The 18,248-nt window shown below is 38.4% G+C and overlaps 1 protein-coding gene across 1 annotated transcript in view; it reads right to left on the bottom strand.

The window, feature by feature from the left end:
• The window catches only part of LOC124605433 (pre-rRNA-processing protein TSR1 homolog), an 86,682-nt gene that overhangs the window by 27,547 nt on the left and 40,887 nt on the right, over positions 1–18,248 (bottom strand). Inside the window, exons 4-7 of the mRNA XM_047137098.1 lie at positions 6,994–7,194; positions 6,001–6,207; positions 3,135–3,306; positions 2,802–3,002 (exon numbers count right to left, since the gene is read on the bottom strand). Coding sequence (XP_046993054.1) covers positions 2,802–3,002; positions 3,135–3,306; positions 6,001–6,207; positions 6,994–7,194 — 781 coding nt within the window. The remainder of the gene's footprint in view (positions 1–2,801; positions 3,003–3,134; positions 3,307–6,000; positions 6,208–6,993; positions 7,195–18,248) is intronic.

Below are 18,248 nucleotides of genomic sequence, written 5' to 3'. Positions count from 1 at the left end.
CATGCCCATTTACTTATGTACTCAACGAGCAGACGCCACTTTCTACCTGCGTGGGTTCATACAGCGAATGCGATCTATCGGCCGTTTGAGGAACTAAATGTACGCGATCTGTCAGCTGTTTTGGACACTACATGTACCAAGTACGGCAATGAAGGCTGATCGAGCCCGTCAATAAACGTGATTTCACATTTAAAAGTAGGAGAAAGCAGATCATGTTAAATGATGTGATCGGCACTCCACAGAAATTCCCGCATCCCGTCAATTGACGTGATTGGAACTCAAGGTGTTAAACTCACAAATGATGAATCTACCACTATATCTTATTATTTAATTTCTTGAATATTAATTAGTACAACATCCCCACATTATTTCATTGCTTTTCTTTGAACTCCAAATACATGAATATTGATTTCGTTGTTTTTGACTCAAAAGACACAAAGTAAATAATAAAATTAATAATAATAATAATAATAATAATAATAATAATAACCCACTGAACCCACTATCCGACATGCTAAATAATACAAATTATGGATACAATATTACTGGAACATACGCACACAAAATCACACATTTGCTATACATGGATGATCTAAAACTACTGACAGCAACAAATCAACAACTCAACCAATTGCTAAAGATAACAGAAGTATTCAGCAATGATATAAATATGGCTTTTGAAACAGACAAATGTAAGAAAAATAGCATAGTCAAGGGAAAGACACTAAACAAGAAGATTACATATTGGATAACCACAACGACTGCATAGAAGCGATGGAAAAAACAGATGCCTATAAATATCTAGGATACAGACAAGAAATAGCAATAGATAATACAAATATTAAAGAAGAACTAAAAGAAAAATACAGACAAAGACTAACAAAAATACTGAAAACAGAATTGACAGCAAGAAACAAGACAAAAGCTATAAATACTTATGCTATACCAATATTGACCTACTCATTTGGAGTAGTGAAATGGAGTAACACAGACCTAGAAGCACTCAATACACTTACATTATCACAATGCCACAAATATAGAATACATCACATACATTCAGCAACAAAAAGATTCACATTAAGCAAAAAGGAAGGAGGAAGGGGATTTATCGACATAAAAAACCTACATTATGGACAGGTAGACAATTTAAGAAAATTCTTTATAGAACGAGCAGAAACTAGCAAAATACACAAAGTAATCACTCATATAAATACATCGGCACAGTTTTATAACCACCTCTACAACCCTTTAGATCACATAACATCAACAGATACGAAGAAAGTAAATTGGAAAAAGAAAACACTACATGGCAAGCACCCGTATCATCTAACACAGCCACACATGGATCAAGACGCATCCAACACATGGCTAAGAAAAGGCAATATATACAGTGAGTTGGAAGGATTCATGATTGCAATACAGGATCAAACAATAAACACCAGATATTACAGCAAGCATATTATTAAAGATCCCAATACCACAACAGATAAATGCAGACTTTGCAAACAACAAATAGAAACAGTAGATCACATCACAAGCGGATGTACAATACTAGCAAATACAGAATACCCCAGAAGACATGACAATGTAGCAAAAATAATACAACAACAACTTGCCATACAACATAATCTAATAAAACAACACGTTCCCACACACAGTATGCACCACAAAATGTACTGGAGAATAATGAATACAAATTATACTGGAACAGAACCATTATAACAGATAAAACAACATCACATAACAAACCTGACATCATACTCGCCAATAAAAAGAAGAAATTAACACAGCTAATCGAAATATCCATACCCAATACAACAAATATACAGAAGAAAACAGGAGAAAAAATTGAAAAATACATCCAACTGGCTGAGGAAGTCAAGGACATGTGGCATCAGGATAAAGTTGACATTATACCGATTATACATCAACTACAGGAGTCATACCACACAATATCCACCAGTACATCAACGCGATACAGCTACATCCAAACTTATATATACAACTACAGAAATCTGTAATTATTGATACCTGTTCAATTACCCGAAAGTTCCTAAATGCAATGTAACATATACCGTACAGTTAAAAGGAAGTCACGCTTGATCAAGATCTGCGTCACTTTCCATTTTTAACCAGACATAACGTCTGAGAAAGAAAAGAAATAATAATGATAATCTGAAATGTTAAGGAACAGCTAACAACTTTGAAAATTTTTTCTCTAACCAAACTTCAGGCTTAACGTGTATGTGAAATGGAGAATCAAGTTCCTGAATAAATTAATCCTATGCAACATGCCTATGTAGTTATTTTGTACAATCTGCTTTCTACAGTAAGTAGTGAAGAGCATCAGTTACATGGTGAACCACATCTTCACTCTGACCACTTCCTATTTCTGTCACCATACCACATATCACCAAAACTGCTTTCTAACTACCGCTTTGTATGAGTTATCTATTCAGCTCTTCTGTCACAAGCACTGTTATCCACTTGCCATATACAGAATAAATAATTCCCAACTCTTTGGAATCACATTCTGTCGCACACACTACTTAATTACTTTATGTTTTTCATGACATGCATCTCAACAATGGCAATTAAATAAACACTTCAATCTCACTTCTAGTTTCATGTTTTTATTACATAAATATAGCACTAAAAACACTGTAGCAGAATATTATCAAGGGTTTTCATGAAAAAATTGCTGTGGAATTGCAATGATGGCAGGCAGAGGTGACAGCACAGTAAACATAGTTGCACTGCACAATAATACTTACAGCTGAATAAAGTAGAGAAATACACACCTTTTAATTTTTTTAATGTTTCTTTTTCTTCCTCCATGTCCATTTTTTCATCATATTTTTCAGCATCCTCTCCTGCTTCAGACACTGATACTGTTTCATACTCATCTTCATTTTCTTCATAATCATTCTCTGAACTCATTTCTGATTGAGCATCCATTGCTGGATTCTCACTGATATCACTTTCATCATCACTGTCAACTTCTGTAATTTAGGACCCCAAAATGGTTTACAATTTGGATTATACACAAAAACATTACTAACAGATAATAACAAATCACACAGTGAAAGAATACATTTGGGACGTCAAAAGGAAAAAGTGGAAGAATATCACACCTGCATCACAGTCGGGAATCCAAGCAGCTTGATAGTCAGACATGCCTTTTGGCACTCTCTTAACCAACCGCTGGGCCTTTTGCTCCTTCTCAGCTTCAGCTATTTCTTCTGCAGTGGGCCATGTTTGTTCTGCATCCATTGGATCTATAGGATTTTCACTCAGTAGTGACTCCTACAGTGTTATCGAAGATGTCAGAAACAGAGTGACAAAGAATTGTAAAAACTAAAACTATCATTGAACAATGAAGCAAACTTAGCAACAAACAAAACTTAGAATCTAGTTCTCACTAAACTATTTTGTAGGAATACTGATAACTACGCCATCTATTTATGAAACGTATTTGTTTAACATCCATCTACTGTAACCACAAAATCCACATAAATATCAAAAATGGCACAGGTAGAAGGGAAAAACTCTTTTCTACACAAATTGTAGAGAGTTCTCACAGCACAAAATTCATCAGTTCGTAACTGACTATTTTGTGTTGCTACTGTCCCTGCCCCATTTGTGCTGGAAAACATGACTCACTTCTCTCTCTGGGCACAGCTCCCAATCTTAATCTTTCGGTTTTATAGCAAAGAAAGGTGGGGGTCTGGGTTATTTGGTATGTTTCATTAGAATAAGTGGTTCTGGCTTTTTTTTTTATATATCTCACCTTCAGATCCACAAATATCCACAAATGAAACTCCTGCACTTTGCAGAACAGTATGGATCTGAGGATGAACTGTAGCAAAGACCGAATCCACTTATTCTAACAAAACATACCACGTGCCTTCCTCCAAGTGTTCTTTGAGGTATCATATCATTAATATGAAATTATGATTTTATGCTGACAAATAACAGATTCGTCTTCACATTCTCAAAGCAGTGGTCACTGCCTTTATTCCAGTGACATTGTGCTGCTGTTTAAGGCGAGGCCCCTGTAGGTATATTCTATGACCTTTCCAAGATCTTTGGTTATGTGAACCATCTATAGTCCTACATGGCTAAATCCAAACAGTCCCAGAATTATGTTGTGTATCTAACAGCTTCTTTGAGTAACAAAAATTTAAATTTCAGTGTTTCATATACTTAGTAACGGAACTTAAAAATTTAAAATGCTGTCATACTTTACTCACTGAGAGCTATAATCTAATGCTAAAGGTTTAACATAATAAGTTAAGAATTAAAGTTAGAAACTGTGTATATGTCTTGAGGCACCGTAACTCATCACACACAAATTACCTATCCACACTATGTTCATCCAATATTTGAGATTGAGAGCACTTTATGACTTCCAATAAACTTACACATAATTTCAAACCTTTCTGATACTTTCTCTCATTGACACCACCACAAAATAATTAAAGGAATAAGTTTATTGCTTACTACTTTGGCATCAAGCAGTACATTTTGCTTTAGTATTTCTTCACTATTAACTCTATTTGCAACACTTTTGTGACCCACATACACTGAGCTGACAAAAATCATGGGATACCCCCTAATATATCAGACCACCTTTTGCACAGCGTAATGCTGCATCTCGACATGGGAGGGGCTCAACGAGTTGTTGGAAGTCCCCTGCAGAAACAGTGGGCTATGCTGCCCATGTAGACACAGCCTATACTGCTATGGAGCCACCACCAATTTGCACACTGCCTTATAGACAACTTGGGTCCATGGCTTTGTGGGGTCTGTGCCACACTCAAACCCTACCATCAGCTCTTACCAACTGAAATCAAGACATGTGTGACCAGGCCATGTTTTCCAGTCATCTGGGGTCCAACCGATATGGTCATGAGCCCAGGAGAGGTGCTGCAGGCTATGTTGTGCTGTTAGCAAAGGCACTTTTGTCAGCCATCGGAACTTCAATTCTACTTGAAACTGGAATTTCTTGTGATTTCTACTATTCAGCAATCTGACCACCAGACTCATCCACAGACTTTGCTAACTGCTGTAGCAGTGGCAATACTAGTCGAGTCACTGAAGTTACATATATTTCTGTTTCTGTCTTCTTTTGTGGAGGAATAAACTGTGCTGCTTACTCACGTCTTCTGTTATCTGTTGTACCTCCATCATGGATACAATAAATTACTGGTGGCAGAGGCTGGTTGCTCTATTGTCTTCTATTTTCTGGCACTACTTCACTATCTCCACAACTGTATTACCAGAGCAGAAGTGGCACCCTCTAATTTTCCAGTACTGTGTCTGATCACCTCCGATGGAGGACTGCCATTCAATATTTTTATTTCTTTATTTTTTCCCTGTTTCAGGAGTGAACAGTGTTTAGCTTTAAGTTTGAGGGAGCTCTTTTTTGGTGGTTATTCTTGTCACAACTTGTTGCTTATTCTTTTCTGGGCTTGGCCATTCCACATGAGAAACCTGTATCATTATGTGAGCTGCTTAAGTTTCAGTCGATGCAATTCGCACAACTGATGGACAAGGTGACATTGTTATTGGAGGACTGACAGCTCCTGCAGCAAGCCCTTCTTCAATGCATCGCCCAGGCTGACGACAATGGCAGCAGACACTGATCAACTCCACCATTCCACAAATTTGACGTTGCTGCAGAGGAACAGGTCAAATACAAACTGCAGCTGTTTCAACACTTTGTACCCTACAACATTTCAGGTGATACAACAAAAAAAAAAAAAAAAACCTAAAAATAGACATAAATTGCCATATCCTCAATGAAAATTCCTTGTGGAATTTATTTCTGAAAAGCAATTGATGGTCTCCACAACTCAAACAGATTAAAAACATTATACATCAAACACACAAGTAGATCACTAATAATTCCCGATGATTATAACATAAATTTTCTTCTGTCTTTAAGAAAGGATAGGAAACAATATTATACAAAAATGCAGCAATTTATACATGTACCTGCTTAGATGGATCTGCTTCTTCCAGTAAACGTGTTTCTGACTCTGAATGTTTCTTATGGGCTACAGAAATGGGGTATGGGTCTGATGGAGCCTCAATTTTTTCCATCTGGAAATCACCCCAATTGGGAATATGAAGCAAACCATTTACTGACAGTGCATGACCACGCAGATATCCTGACACCTTCAATGTGCCATGGTCCCCCTCCTGAAATGGGGAGAACAATCACATAAAATTCATCTGTTTGTATTAATATGTTACTGAACTCAGGTAATGATCAAACTTTTATTGAACTTACAGAACAAACAGGAAGAAGTTAAGCTTTAATACAGGAGATTATGACAGAAGTATGAAGTTTGGGGAAATAGATTATCAGTTTGCAGTAAATACTCATTAATGGCCATGGTTCTAAACCTTTTCAATAACTTCCAAAATATTTTTCATTCTGGTTTTCATGGATGAAAATAAGCAACTTCTAGAATGGTTGCAAACTAAGAGATTTTTTGACAAATGGCATAAACAAACGCATTTAAAAGCATTTCCTGCTTACTTTTATTTTTTTCTGTAAATTACAGAGTTGATATGTGGATGAATGGGTGTATAAAGTTTCTGGCTTTAGATTTCTATGAGGCTTCATGCAACCAAATTACTCTTTTCATTTCTAACATTAGAATAATTATGTTCCCGATTTGATGAAATTTGGACAACCCATATATTAAAAAGAAACATGCAGCAAAGATTACTATCTTAACAAAGGCATATGATTATTTAAATTACTTGTGTTCCACCTTTGCTTGTATAACTGTAGTTAATTTAGAACACTGCTATAAGCTACAATCTAGTCCACTAGTATACACCACATTTAATATGAACTGCAATAATGATACAATTATTAGCAAACATGGGCCAAAAACTGGTATACATATACAGGTGTACCGATCCACATTAAACAACCAGATGAATACATGAAAATAAACCGAGACAAGTTGTTACCTGTGAATCTGCAACAAATTCTATTTCTTCCACCAGCATATGTGGCCGACGGTCACGATAAGTAACTGAGCGAAGCTTCTGGCTTCCAGCACGGCGTAATACGTTCAGTGCCTCATCACACTTATCTAGTGCCATTATTTTCATATCTGGCAGCCAACGAGAGAAGATCTTTTGCAGATGGTTCTTCCTATCATGCTGTTTCTGAAGCAAACCACTAAAATATCTCAGAACAATTATTTAAACAACCATCTGCTAAACTGTATGTTTTAAAAATAAGTATAACAACAATGAAATGTAAAAATTGCACTATACTTGGAAACCATGGCTGTAATCAATAATATATTTATGGACTTTAATCTGAACTACTTTTCTCAAATTGATTTTTTGTGGAAATTTCTAACTTTGTTAGATCCCAAGTTACATGCAATATGTGAATATGTATTTATTAGTGTTTTCTTTAGTGTAAATGCAAACCAGTCTCTTTGTTCACAGCATAATTTAATTTAAACGATAAGAATTTGCAAGAGAGGGAAAGGAAAACATGGAGACACTTCTATTACAAGCTACAGACTAGAAAAAGTAAACAAAGAAGGAGAAGATGATGATAACATGTACATCAGTAAATAAGAAGTATAAAGGTATGAATTCTTACTGAATATATACCTAAGAAGAAAGAAAGATAATGTGGCATGTCAAGAGGCGTTACTGTCTCAAATCTCACCATCAATGTCACAGATGTTACCTACATTATCATAACTCTTTTTGGGTGCTGAAGAACGTATGTGTGCACAAAAAACTATCTGCAAATTTTGGAACTGAAATGTTGAGAATGTTACCATGATAAGGGCACTCAGACATGTGCTTTCAAGATATACCCTCTTACATAACAGACTAAGCATTTACACTACAGTCTCTCGACTATTTCTGTCCCTTAACCAACTGGTGCACTACATGTCACTGCCAATGCTAATTCCCTCTACACTAATATCCACAAAGCCTATGGCCTTTCCACCAATGAACATCACCTTCCCAGTGCCCGACTGACTCCAAAATTACAACCTCTTTCCTGGTCATCATGACCACCTATATGTTCACCCATAATTACTTGTATCTGAAGGGAGCACCAACAAACAGATCTGTGGTATAGGCATTGTCACCCACATGGCACCATCTTATGCTAACCTAATCATGAGCCATCTAAAAGAATCCTTCCTAGAAACCCAGAATCCCAAAACATTGACCTAGTTCAGATTCACTGATGACATATTTATGATCTGGATCGAGAATGAGGAACACCTATTCAAATTAACCTCCATCTCATGGATGGCTTCATAAGTACCACCAACCACATCAAACCTATCAATAATGAACAATACTTCCACTGTGATAACAACTGCCCATTCCATACCAACAAGTGCCTTCCACACAGTGTTGCCACCCACAGTTGCTGCATCTGCAGGGACGAGCAGTCCCTTTCCAATTATGCTGAGAGCTTTATTGAGGTCCTCACAGACTGAAATTACTCTCCACTTATTGTCCATAAACATATCTCTGGTGCCTTGTGTCTCCATCACCTACCATTTCTTACATACCTAATGACCAGCCACAACGGGAGGTACTCCATGACTCATTACCACCCAGGAATAGGCCAACTGAATCATGTTCTCCACCAAGTTATCGATTACCTCTTGTTATATCCTGAAATGAGTCATATCATCCCAACACCTCCCAAAGCAGTATTCCACTGTCCATCCTTAACCCCCCCCCCCCCCCTCCCCCCCGCTCTAACCCAATGGCTTAGATCAGCAGTAGACCTAGATGCAAGATCTGTTCCATACATTCATTCCTGTCAATGCATTTCTTTTCCCATCAAAGGCAGGGTCACCTGTAAATTCAACTATGTAGTCTACCAACTTAGCAGTATTCTACATGGGAATGACCACTAAAAAGTTATCTGTCTGCATGAATACTTATCGCCAAACTGTGGTCAAGAAACAGCTGGACCATCCAGTTGCCAAGCATGCCGCACTACATGGTGTGCTTGACTTCAAAAACTACTTTGCAGCCTGGTGCATCTGGATTCTCCCATCGAAATGAGCTTTATGCATTGCACAGGTAGGAGCTCTCCCTCATTCATGTAACCTTCCTGGTCTTAACCTTCCCTAGTCCCTGTCCCCAACCTACTTCTATGCCCTCCTGCTCCCACTCCAGACTCTCACAATCCTTCTACCCCCACCTCATATCACCTGTATAATATTTTCCTTCTCTACTACAATCTTCCCACTTTTTTCCCTCAAACACAGCCTCACGAAGTTACATCTAGCACCCCTCCCACCTGCCCACTCTCAAAAGGCAGCATTGCAGCTTCTTCCACACACATACCCTGCTAACCGACTCCCTCACCATACCACACCATTCCTGTATCCTCATTATCAACTCCAGCTGATCTCACAACAGTCGGGCCATAACACCCAGACATCAGGGATAACAGAGGCTGTCGCCTTTTTTTCTCTCTCTCTCTTTTTTTACAACAAAAAACTGCAGTCTTTCTTTAAATGTGCCTGCCTGCAGCTCAGCATTGCCTTTCTGTAGCGAGTGGCACTCTATCTGAATTCAACTGTTATTCCATACTATATTTTATGTAGTTTATTTGGAACATTTCATAGAAATGATTGAAGCATCATAAACCTCACTGCTCGCAACTGCTACAAATATTTCTGCTTGACAAGAAAATGAGTTGCTCTGACTTTTCTAAATGAAAACAATAGTATATGGAACAGGATGGTTCTCACAATAAACTTGTCCTTAGTGGTGATGCAACATTTTTGTGAATAGTACAATGAACAGACATAATATGTGAATTTATGGCACAGACATTTGTGGAAATTAATCCATTGTGTGTAAGCTCACAACAGGAACTAATGAACTGAGAAGCACCAATGTATTATGAACCATATGTTAGGCAAGCATGAGTTATTGAAAATGTTACTTTTTCTGAAATAAAGAAGGCATACTATATTCCAGAGTACTGGTTGTTATAAAGTTGATTAATGTAGAAATAAATGAGTGTTTATTAATTCAAACTGAAATCAGAAAATATAATTTTTCATATTGTATGTGCTCAATAATAATACTGTGATAATACACACTTCATCTCATGTCATCATCTTTTCCTTTCCCTGGTTGCTATATGTGTTATGGCAATGGTAGCCACAGTTGGTGGCTGCATGCCCTTCCTCACGCCCCCCCCCTCCCCCACCCCCCACCCCTCCCAGGACTGAATCGGTGTACCCCATCTGTCTGTGTCTAGAGTAATATCACATTCAAGTTTGAGAATGTTTGTCATGAAATACTGTATGTTTTATGCAGAAAGTTTTGTTTAGCAAAACTAAATTTTACGCAGACAACACTTATTAACTGTGTGGAGGGTGGGGGCGGGGGGGGGGGGGGGGGTGGAGAATAGTACATCTAGAAAGATGCCTTCAATTTCGATCCCATGGTGGCATATGCCACCTGGGGGACAGTAGACGCCTTTAACAGGGAATGCTCACAGTCAGAAGGCTCAGTGTGGTGCAAATGTGTGCAGCAAGCAGGCAACCATGCCATGGGGATGCACTCGTGCTTCCTGCAGCCTACTGCGAGTTTGATGGCAGCCAAACTGTGGCCTTCTGAGTGGCAGGATGGTCCTTTCAAGAGAATTGTGACGCATGATGGACATGATGCATCATGCTGTCCAACAATGCTGGTAGCAGTGGACATGAGAACATTCTCATGCCCATAGGCGAGGCTTTGGACATCCACCCTGCACAGACACCTGAAAGGATCGTCATATTGTAAGGACAATGGTGGCAAATTGTACAGCTAGCACAGATAAGAGTGCTTGTGAACCCAGAAGTGTCAACACAGACTGTTGCGCACCACTTAGGTGCAGCGGGACTACAGGCATGCAAACTTGTAGCTCACTTTCCAATCACTTAACAGCATTTACATGCATGGTTTGAATGGTGCCATCAGAGAATCACTTTGAAGATGGAATGCTGCACCATGGTCTTCAGCGATAAAATCAGATTCTGCCTGCACGCAAGTGATGGTCATTTGCACGTACAACATAGAGTGCAGCTGTCCACGACATACTGACCGCATCCCATGTTTTATGGTTTGGTGTACAATAAGACACAGCTTATGATCTGGAATGCAATAAGATACAACAGTCATTCACCTTCAGTGTCTCTGGAGGGGATGTTAACTAGTGATCGGTCAGTGCAGAATGTTTTTAAGCCTTTTCTTTTGCCATCCTTGCAACAGGTAGGTGCAGTGTTCTTCCAAGAGGATAATGCTCATCCACACCCTTCCTGTGACACTCAACATGATCTGCACGATGTGCAGCAAGTTCCCTGGCCAGTATGATTTCCGACTTGTCTCCAATTGAACGTATGTGGGATAGATGGGAAGAGAAGTGACTCATCAACCAACAACTCTTACAGGACTGCAGTGAACATGTCCAGTAGATGTCAAATAGCACATCCCAGGATGGAATTCACCGCACATATACAGATGGCAGAAGTATCGTGTGCAGAAGACAGAAAAGGGCAAGGGATTGGCAGAGCTGTCATTTGTACTAGGGTGATTCATGGGAAAAGGTTTTCAGTGTGATTATGGCTGAATGACAGGAATTAACAGACTCTGAACGCAGAATGATAGTTGGACCTGGATGCATGGGATATTCAATTTCGGAAATCATAAGGGAATTCAATATTCCAAAATCCACAGTGTCAAGAGTGTGCCAAGAATACCAAATTTCAGACATTACCTCTACCAAGGACAACACAATGGCTGACGGACTTCACTTAATGACACCTGAAAGGATCGTCATATTGTAAGGACAATGGTGGCAAATTGTACAGCTAGCACAGATAAGAGTGCTTGTGAACCCAGAAGTGTCAACACAGACTGTTGCGCACCACTTAGGTGCAGCGGGACTACAGGCATGCAAACTTGTAGCTCACTTTCCAATCACTCAACAGCATTTACATGCATGGTTTGAATGGTGCCATCAGAGAATCACTTTGAAGATGGAATGCTGCACCATGGTCTTCAGCGATAAAATCAGATTCTGCCTGCACGCAAGTTGCATAGGGTTGTCAATGTTAATAGACAAGCACTGCATGAAATGGCCGCAAAAATCAATGTGGGATGTATGACAAACATGTCTGGTAGGACAGTGTGGCAAAATTTGGCATTACTGAGCTATGACAGCAGATGACGTATGCGAGTGGCTTTGCTAACAGCCTGACATCGCCTACAGCACCTCTCCTGGGCTTGTGATAATACAGGTTGGACTCTACGTGACTGGAAAAGTGTGGCCTCATTGGCTGAGTTCAGATTTCAATCGGTAAGAGGCGATGGCAGGAATTAAGTGTGGTGCAGACCCCATGAAGCCATGCAACCACATTGTCAAGAAGGCCCTGTCGCACTGTGCAAGTTGGTGGTGGCTCCCTAATAGTGTGGGCTGTGATTACGTGGAACAGACTTGGTCCTCTGATCCAAATGAACTGATCATTGATTGGAAATGGTTATGTTCGCCTACTTGGAAATCAATTGCAGCCATTCACGAAATTCATGTTCCCAAACAACAATGGATTTTTTAAGGATGACAATGTGCTATGCCACCAGGCCACATTTGTTCACAATGGGTTTGAAGAACATTCTTGGCAATTTGAAGGATTTGTCCACCCAGACCACCCAACATGAATCACATTGAACATTTATGGGACATAATAGAGGGGTGAGTTCACGCATAAAATCCTGCACTGGCAAAACTTTCTCAAATATGGATGGTTATATAGGTAGTATGGCTCAATATTTCTGCTGGAGACTTCCAATGACTCATTGAGTCCATGCCATGTTGAGTTGCTGCACTACACTGGGAAAAAGTATTTATAGAAGATTATAACATTGGACAAGGAATTCTGCCCTATGCAAGACACCTTTTCAGTTTCTTTTTACCCAGACATGTTTCAGCACTTTTTGTGCTTTCTTCAGTGGGTTATTTTATTTTCTTACTGTAAAATTGTTGTTACATATTAACACTTAGAGAAACTTTTGGTACAAAATATTTACAATTGTGAATGAATAATTGTTGTAAAATATTATATATCATTTGTTTACAGTTCGCAGATGTGATATGTATTAACAACCTGATGCATTATATGTTGTTTATTACATTATTTCTAAAGTTCTAGTTATAGCTTAATTGGCAAAAGAGTGGATGTAACATTAGTTTATATACCTTACTTGAAGCTATTGCGTATTTATGTTGGTAGCTAGTGGCTCTGAGCACTATGCGACTCAACTTCTGAGGCCATCAGTCGCCCAGAACTTAGAACTAATTAAGCCTAACTAACCTAAGGACATCACACACATCCATGCCTGAGGCAGGATTCGAACCTGCGACCGTAGCGGTCGCTCGGCTCCAGACTGTAGCGCCTAGAACCGCACGGGCACTACGGCCGGCTTGGTAGCTAGTCTACCCTACAGTCTACAACTTGTCATGTGCAAACAGCAAAGCATAATTTTTATTTTGTGTGTGTGTGTGTGTGTGTGTGTGTGTGTGTGTGTGTGTGTGTGTGTGTGTGTGTGTGTGTGTGTTCAGGGCTATTTTATCTACTCTCTTTGCATCATACCTATTCTCCTGTGCAATTTGTTTTATTGTGTTCAGTTCTTGTGTGTAATCGTGTCCGTTCATGGGTGTTTTTGTTCAGTCTGAGTAGTAAATATCTGAAGCTTGCTTCTTTGTGAGTCATGCGATGATTGGATTGGTTATGAATAATGGTGCTGGTGATTGTGGGTTTTCTGCAGATTGTGAATTCATGTTTGTTGTTTCTCTTCTGTATGGCAAGATCTAAGAAATTAAACTTCTGTTTGCGTTTCAGTGGTGAACTGTATTTGTGGGTGGATGGAGTTTATGTTGTCATGAAGTTCTTTTATGCAGGTCTGTGGTTTGTCTATTAATCAAACTAAGTGATCTACATATCTGTCTAGTACCAATATATTATTTTGTACTGTTTTGGTATAACTATTTTGTCAAAGATTTGTTTTTCTATCTGACTGCAGAAAATGTAAGCTATAAGGCCACTGATTGGGGATCCCATAGGTAGTCCATCTTGTTGAGAGAAAAATTTATTGTTGAATGTGAAGTAGTTTTGCTCTGTGATGAGCCTGAGTATGGGTGATATTTCTTGTATGTTGGAGGTTTCTTTGTATGATGTTGATGGTTTCTTCTGTTGGAATGTGTGTACATGGAAATTACGTCAAGTGAAATTAATGTTGCTATGTATTCATTTCTTATTTTTTCTATTAAGTCACTTGAGTTCTTTAGACTTCTGTTTTCTCTGTATTTGTATATTATCTACAGCAGAGTGTGTGCTTGTTTGGCTAAGTAGTATGTTGGTGCTTGGTAAAGTTTGACAATTGACGTATAGGTCTTCCAGGTTTGTGAACTTGAGACAATGATTTTAGGGTGGGGGCCTTGGAATTTTTCTGTATAATTCTTTTAATCTGTGTTTCTGCAAAAATCATTTCTATGTTTTACAGAGTGTTCTGTAAGTTACTTAGCTATCAGTCTGTTCGGTCACTTCTTAATTCTATGATGTTGTTGCTTTGAATGAATTCTAATGTTTTGTCAATGTATTCCTGTTTGTTTATGACTACGATCGAATTACCCTTGTCGGATTTTGTGATAATGGCTTTTTTCTGTGTCAATTTGTTCTGTAGTTTTCTGTAGGTTTTTTCTTCAGCAATCCTTGTGTTTTCTTTTATCTCGCCATACACAAGAGAAACAACAAACATGAATTCACAATCTACAGTAAACCCACAATCACCAGCACCATTATTCATGACCAATCCAATCACCCCATAACTCACAAAGAAGCCAGCTTCAGATATTTACTACACAGACTGAACAAACCACCCATGAACAGACATGATTGCACACAAGAGCTGAACACAATAAAACAAATTGCACTGGAGAATGGGTATGATGCAAAGAGAGTAGATAAAATAAACCACAAAATACACAAAACAACACATAACCATGAAACACAAACACAACCAAATGCAACACAACAAATCAGCAGATAGTAAGCAACAAATGGCACATAATGACTTACAACAACAAAGACACACACAGGTTGGGTAATATACTAAAGAAACAAGGACTCAACATAGCATATAGAACCAATAACACAATACAAAGCAGGGTTGGAAGAAATACCACCAACACTGACAAATACAGCCAGTCTGGTAAATACCAACTTACTTGCAACTGCTGTCAGTCTCTACATGTGGGTCAAACATGCAGGAATTTCAGAACCAGGTATACAGAACATGTCAGAGCACTGAAAAGCAACAGCTCACACCCAACTTTCGCAGATCATCTGATAGCACTCAATCACAACCTAACAAACACTGACACTAACTTACAGATCCTTAAAACTAGTAGCAAGTTATACAAAAAATTAACTATAGAAAAAAACTATCACATCCAAAAATAAATAGCCCAAGGAAAGAAAGTATTAAATGAATACGCATCACTGTGCAATAAAACCCTCTTTGTCACACCTTAAGCATATAAATGACACCCACACCAAAACTACTCATGAAAAAAAAGAACAAAACACAAACACACACACACACACACACACACACACACACACACACACACACACACACACACACACACACACACCACAAATGCCAAATACACTTCAAAACTTGCTTGTCTCACGCAGAAAAACACGTTACAAAACAAATGAATACTACACAGCTACAACAACATGTAATGGCGGCATAAACTCTGCCCGTGTTTGAAAATTTGTAAGAAAGTGTGTTGTTAAACGACCATAAGTCACAAAAATCAGCACATTCGCCCCGCCAAAACATATGAGAAAACACTACAACATCATAGCCATAAGTTACACACAAAGAAACATGATATATACTCGTTTCCATTCATAAATGCATAACAAACAGAGAAATAAAAATTACATTTTGCTGTTTGCAGATGACAAGTTGTACATTGTGTAGCAGGCTAGCTACCAACATAAATACCCAATAGCTTCATGCAAGGTATATAAACTAATGTTACATCCAATTAAGCTTTAACTACAACTTTAAAATATAATGTAATAAACAACATATAGTGCATCAGGTCGTTAATACATATCTCAACTGTGAACTGTAAACAAATGATGTATAATATTTTACAACAATTATTCATTCACAATTGTAAATATTTTGTACCAAAAGTTTCTCTAAATGTTAACATGTAACAACAATTTTACAGTAAGAAAATAAAATAACCCACTGAAAATAACACAAAAAGTGCTGAAAGATTTCTGGGTAAAATGAAACTGAAAAGGTGTCTTGTATAGGGCAGAATTCCTTGTCCTATTTTTATACCAAGTACGGACATAAGAAGAACTGGAATACCACAAGATGGTTATAACATTGTTGATAAATAACAGAAAAACTGAATAATTTATAGAGTGTAACAGTTTGTAATACCACTATGATGTAATCACGATATATTTACTAATGGTGAAATTTACTGTACCAATCATCACAAAACCATATAGTAGTGTGTGGTTGAGACTGGGGACTTTTTTTTAGGCTGGTAGACACTGTTTTAAGTTTGTCTTTGTGGAGACTGATTTTTGTGTTGTTCCACTCGCACATATCTCAAATGAATGGAAGTTAAAACAAATATCAAGTTTAATAATTGCAAAGACAAAAGCAACACATCCTACAGTTGAGATAAGCACCTATCAATGGAACAGCAATTTGGTTAATTTAACATTGCTGTCACCATTGTTGGCATGTGGTGGTGTCACAGGTAACGAACCATAACAACCCACCGGCTTGTTGTCCTTATTCAGGGTGTATGTAAAGCCTGGGAACACTTTCAATTATTTATTGCACAAGAACTAAACAATGTACATATGTCACACAAATTGCATTTTGAAGAGAATCAATGAAAGCGGTTTTTTTAATATAAACATTCAATATGCGAAACATGAGTGACCTGGAATACGTGAATATGGTAATCAAATTCTTGCCATACCCATCCCAGCATGGCATTGTTGACTGTGGCAGTCGCTTCCCATACTCTCTCGGAGCTCTGCTACATCACGTGGTAGAGGCGGTACATACACCAGATCTGGTGATCGGGGAGGCCATTTCATGAAACAGCTCGCTACGCACCTGAACTCACCATGTTTGCGACTAGCGCTGACTATCGGCAAATTACCGAACTACGCTGTGGCAGTATACAGGGTGATTCAAAAAGAATACCACAACTTTAGGAATTTAAAACTCTGAAACCACAAAAGGCAGAGCTAAGCACTATCTGTCGGCGAATTAAGGGAGCTATAAAGTTTCATTTAGTTGTACATTTGTTCGCTTGAGGCGCTGTTGACCGCTCAACAGAAAGCTTTTTGTGTTATTGAGTATGGCAGAAGCGAATCGACGACAGTTGTTCAGCGTGCATTTCGAACGAAGTATGGTGTTAAACCTCCTGATAGGTGGTGTATTAAACGTTGGTATAAACAGTTTACAGAGAATGTCAACTACCCGAGGCGATTGATCGGCCGCCAGGCAGCCCATGACAGAGCACTTCATCACTGGCCTCCAAGAAGCCCTGATCTTACCCCCTGCGATTTTTTCTTATGGGGGTATGTTAAGGATATGGTGTTTCGGCCACCTCTCCCAGCCACCATTGATGATTTGAAACGAGAAATAACAGCAGCTATCCAAACTGTTACGCCTGATATGCTACAGAGAGTGTGGAACGAGTTGGAGTATCGGGTTGATATTGCTCGTGTGTCTGGAGGGGGCCATATTGAACATCTCTGAACTTGTTTTTGAGTGAAAAAAAACCTTTTTAAATACTCTTTGTAATGATGTATAACAGAAGGTTATATTATGTTTCTTTCATTAAATACACATTTTTAAAGTTGTGGTATTCTTTTTGAATCACCCTGTACATGAAAAAAAACTTTCAGGGGTTGTCTTCAAACTGACATATGTATGATATATGTACAATGTTAGTGCAATAAATAATTGAAAGTGTTTCCAAACTTTATGTACCCTGTATTACGATACAAGTTTTTAATGAATTAGATGGAATGAGAATTTTAAAAACACTTCAGTACACTAGTCTACACTTTGAATAGAATATTCAAATACAGCTGACTTTG

Source organism: Schistocerca americana, chromosome 3, assembly GCF_021461395.2.
Source record: "Schistocerca americana isolate TAMUIC-IGC-003095 chromosome 3, iqSchAmer2.1, whole genome shotgun sequence".
NCBI classification, from domain to species: Eukaryota; Metazoa; Arthropoda; class Insecta; order Orthoptera; family Acrididae; genus Schistocerca; species Schistocerca americana.
Note: the sequence above shows the minus strand (reverse complement) of the source record. Positions and strands in the feature narration are given on the sequence as shown.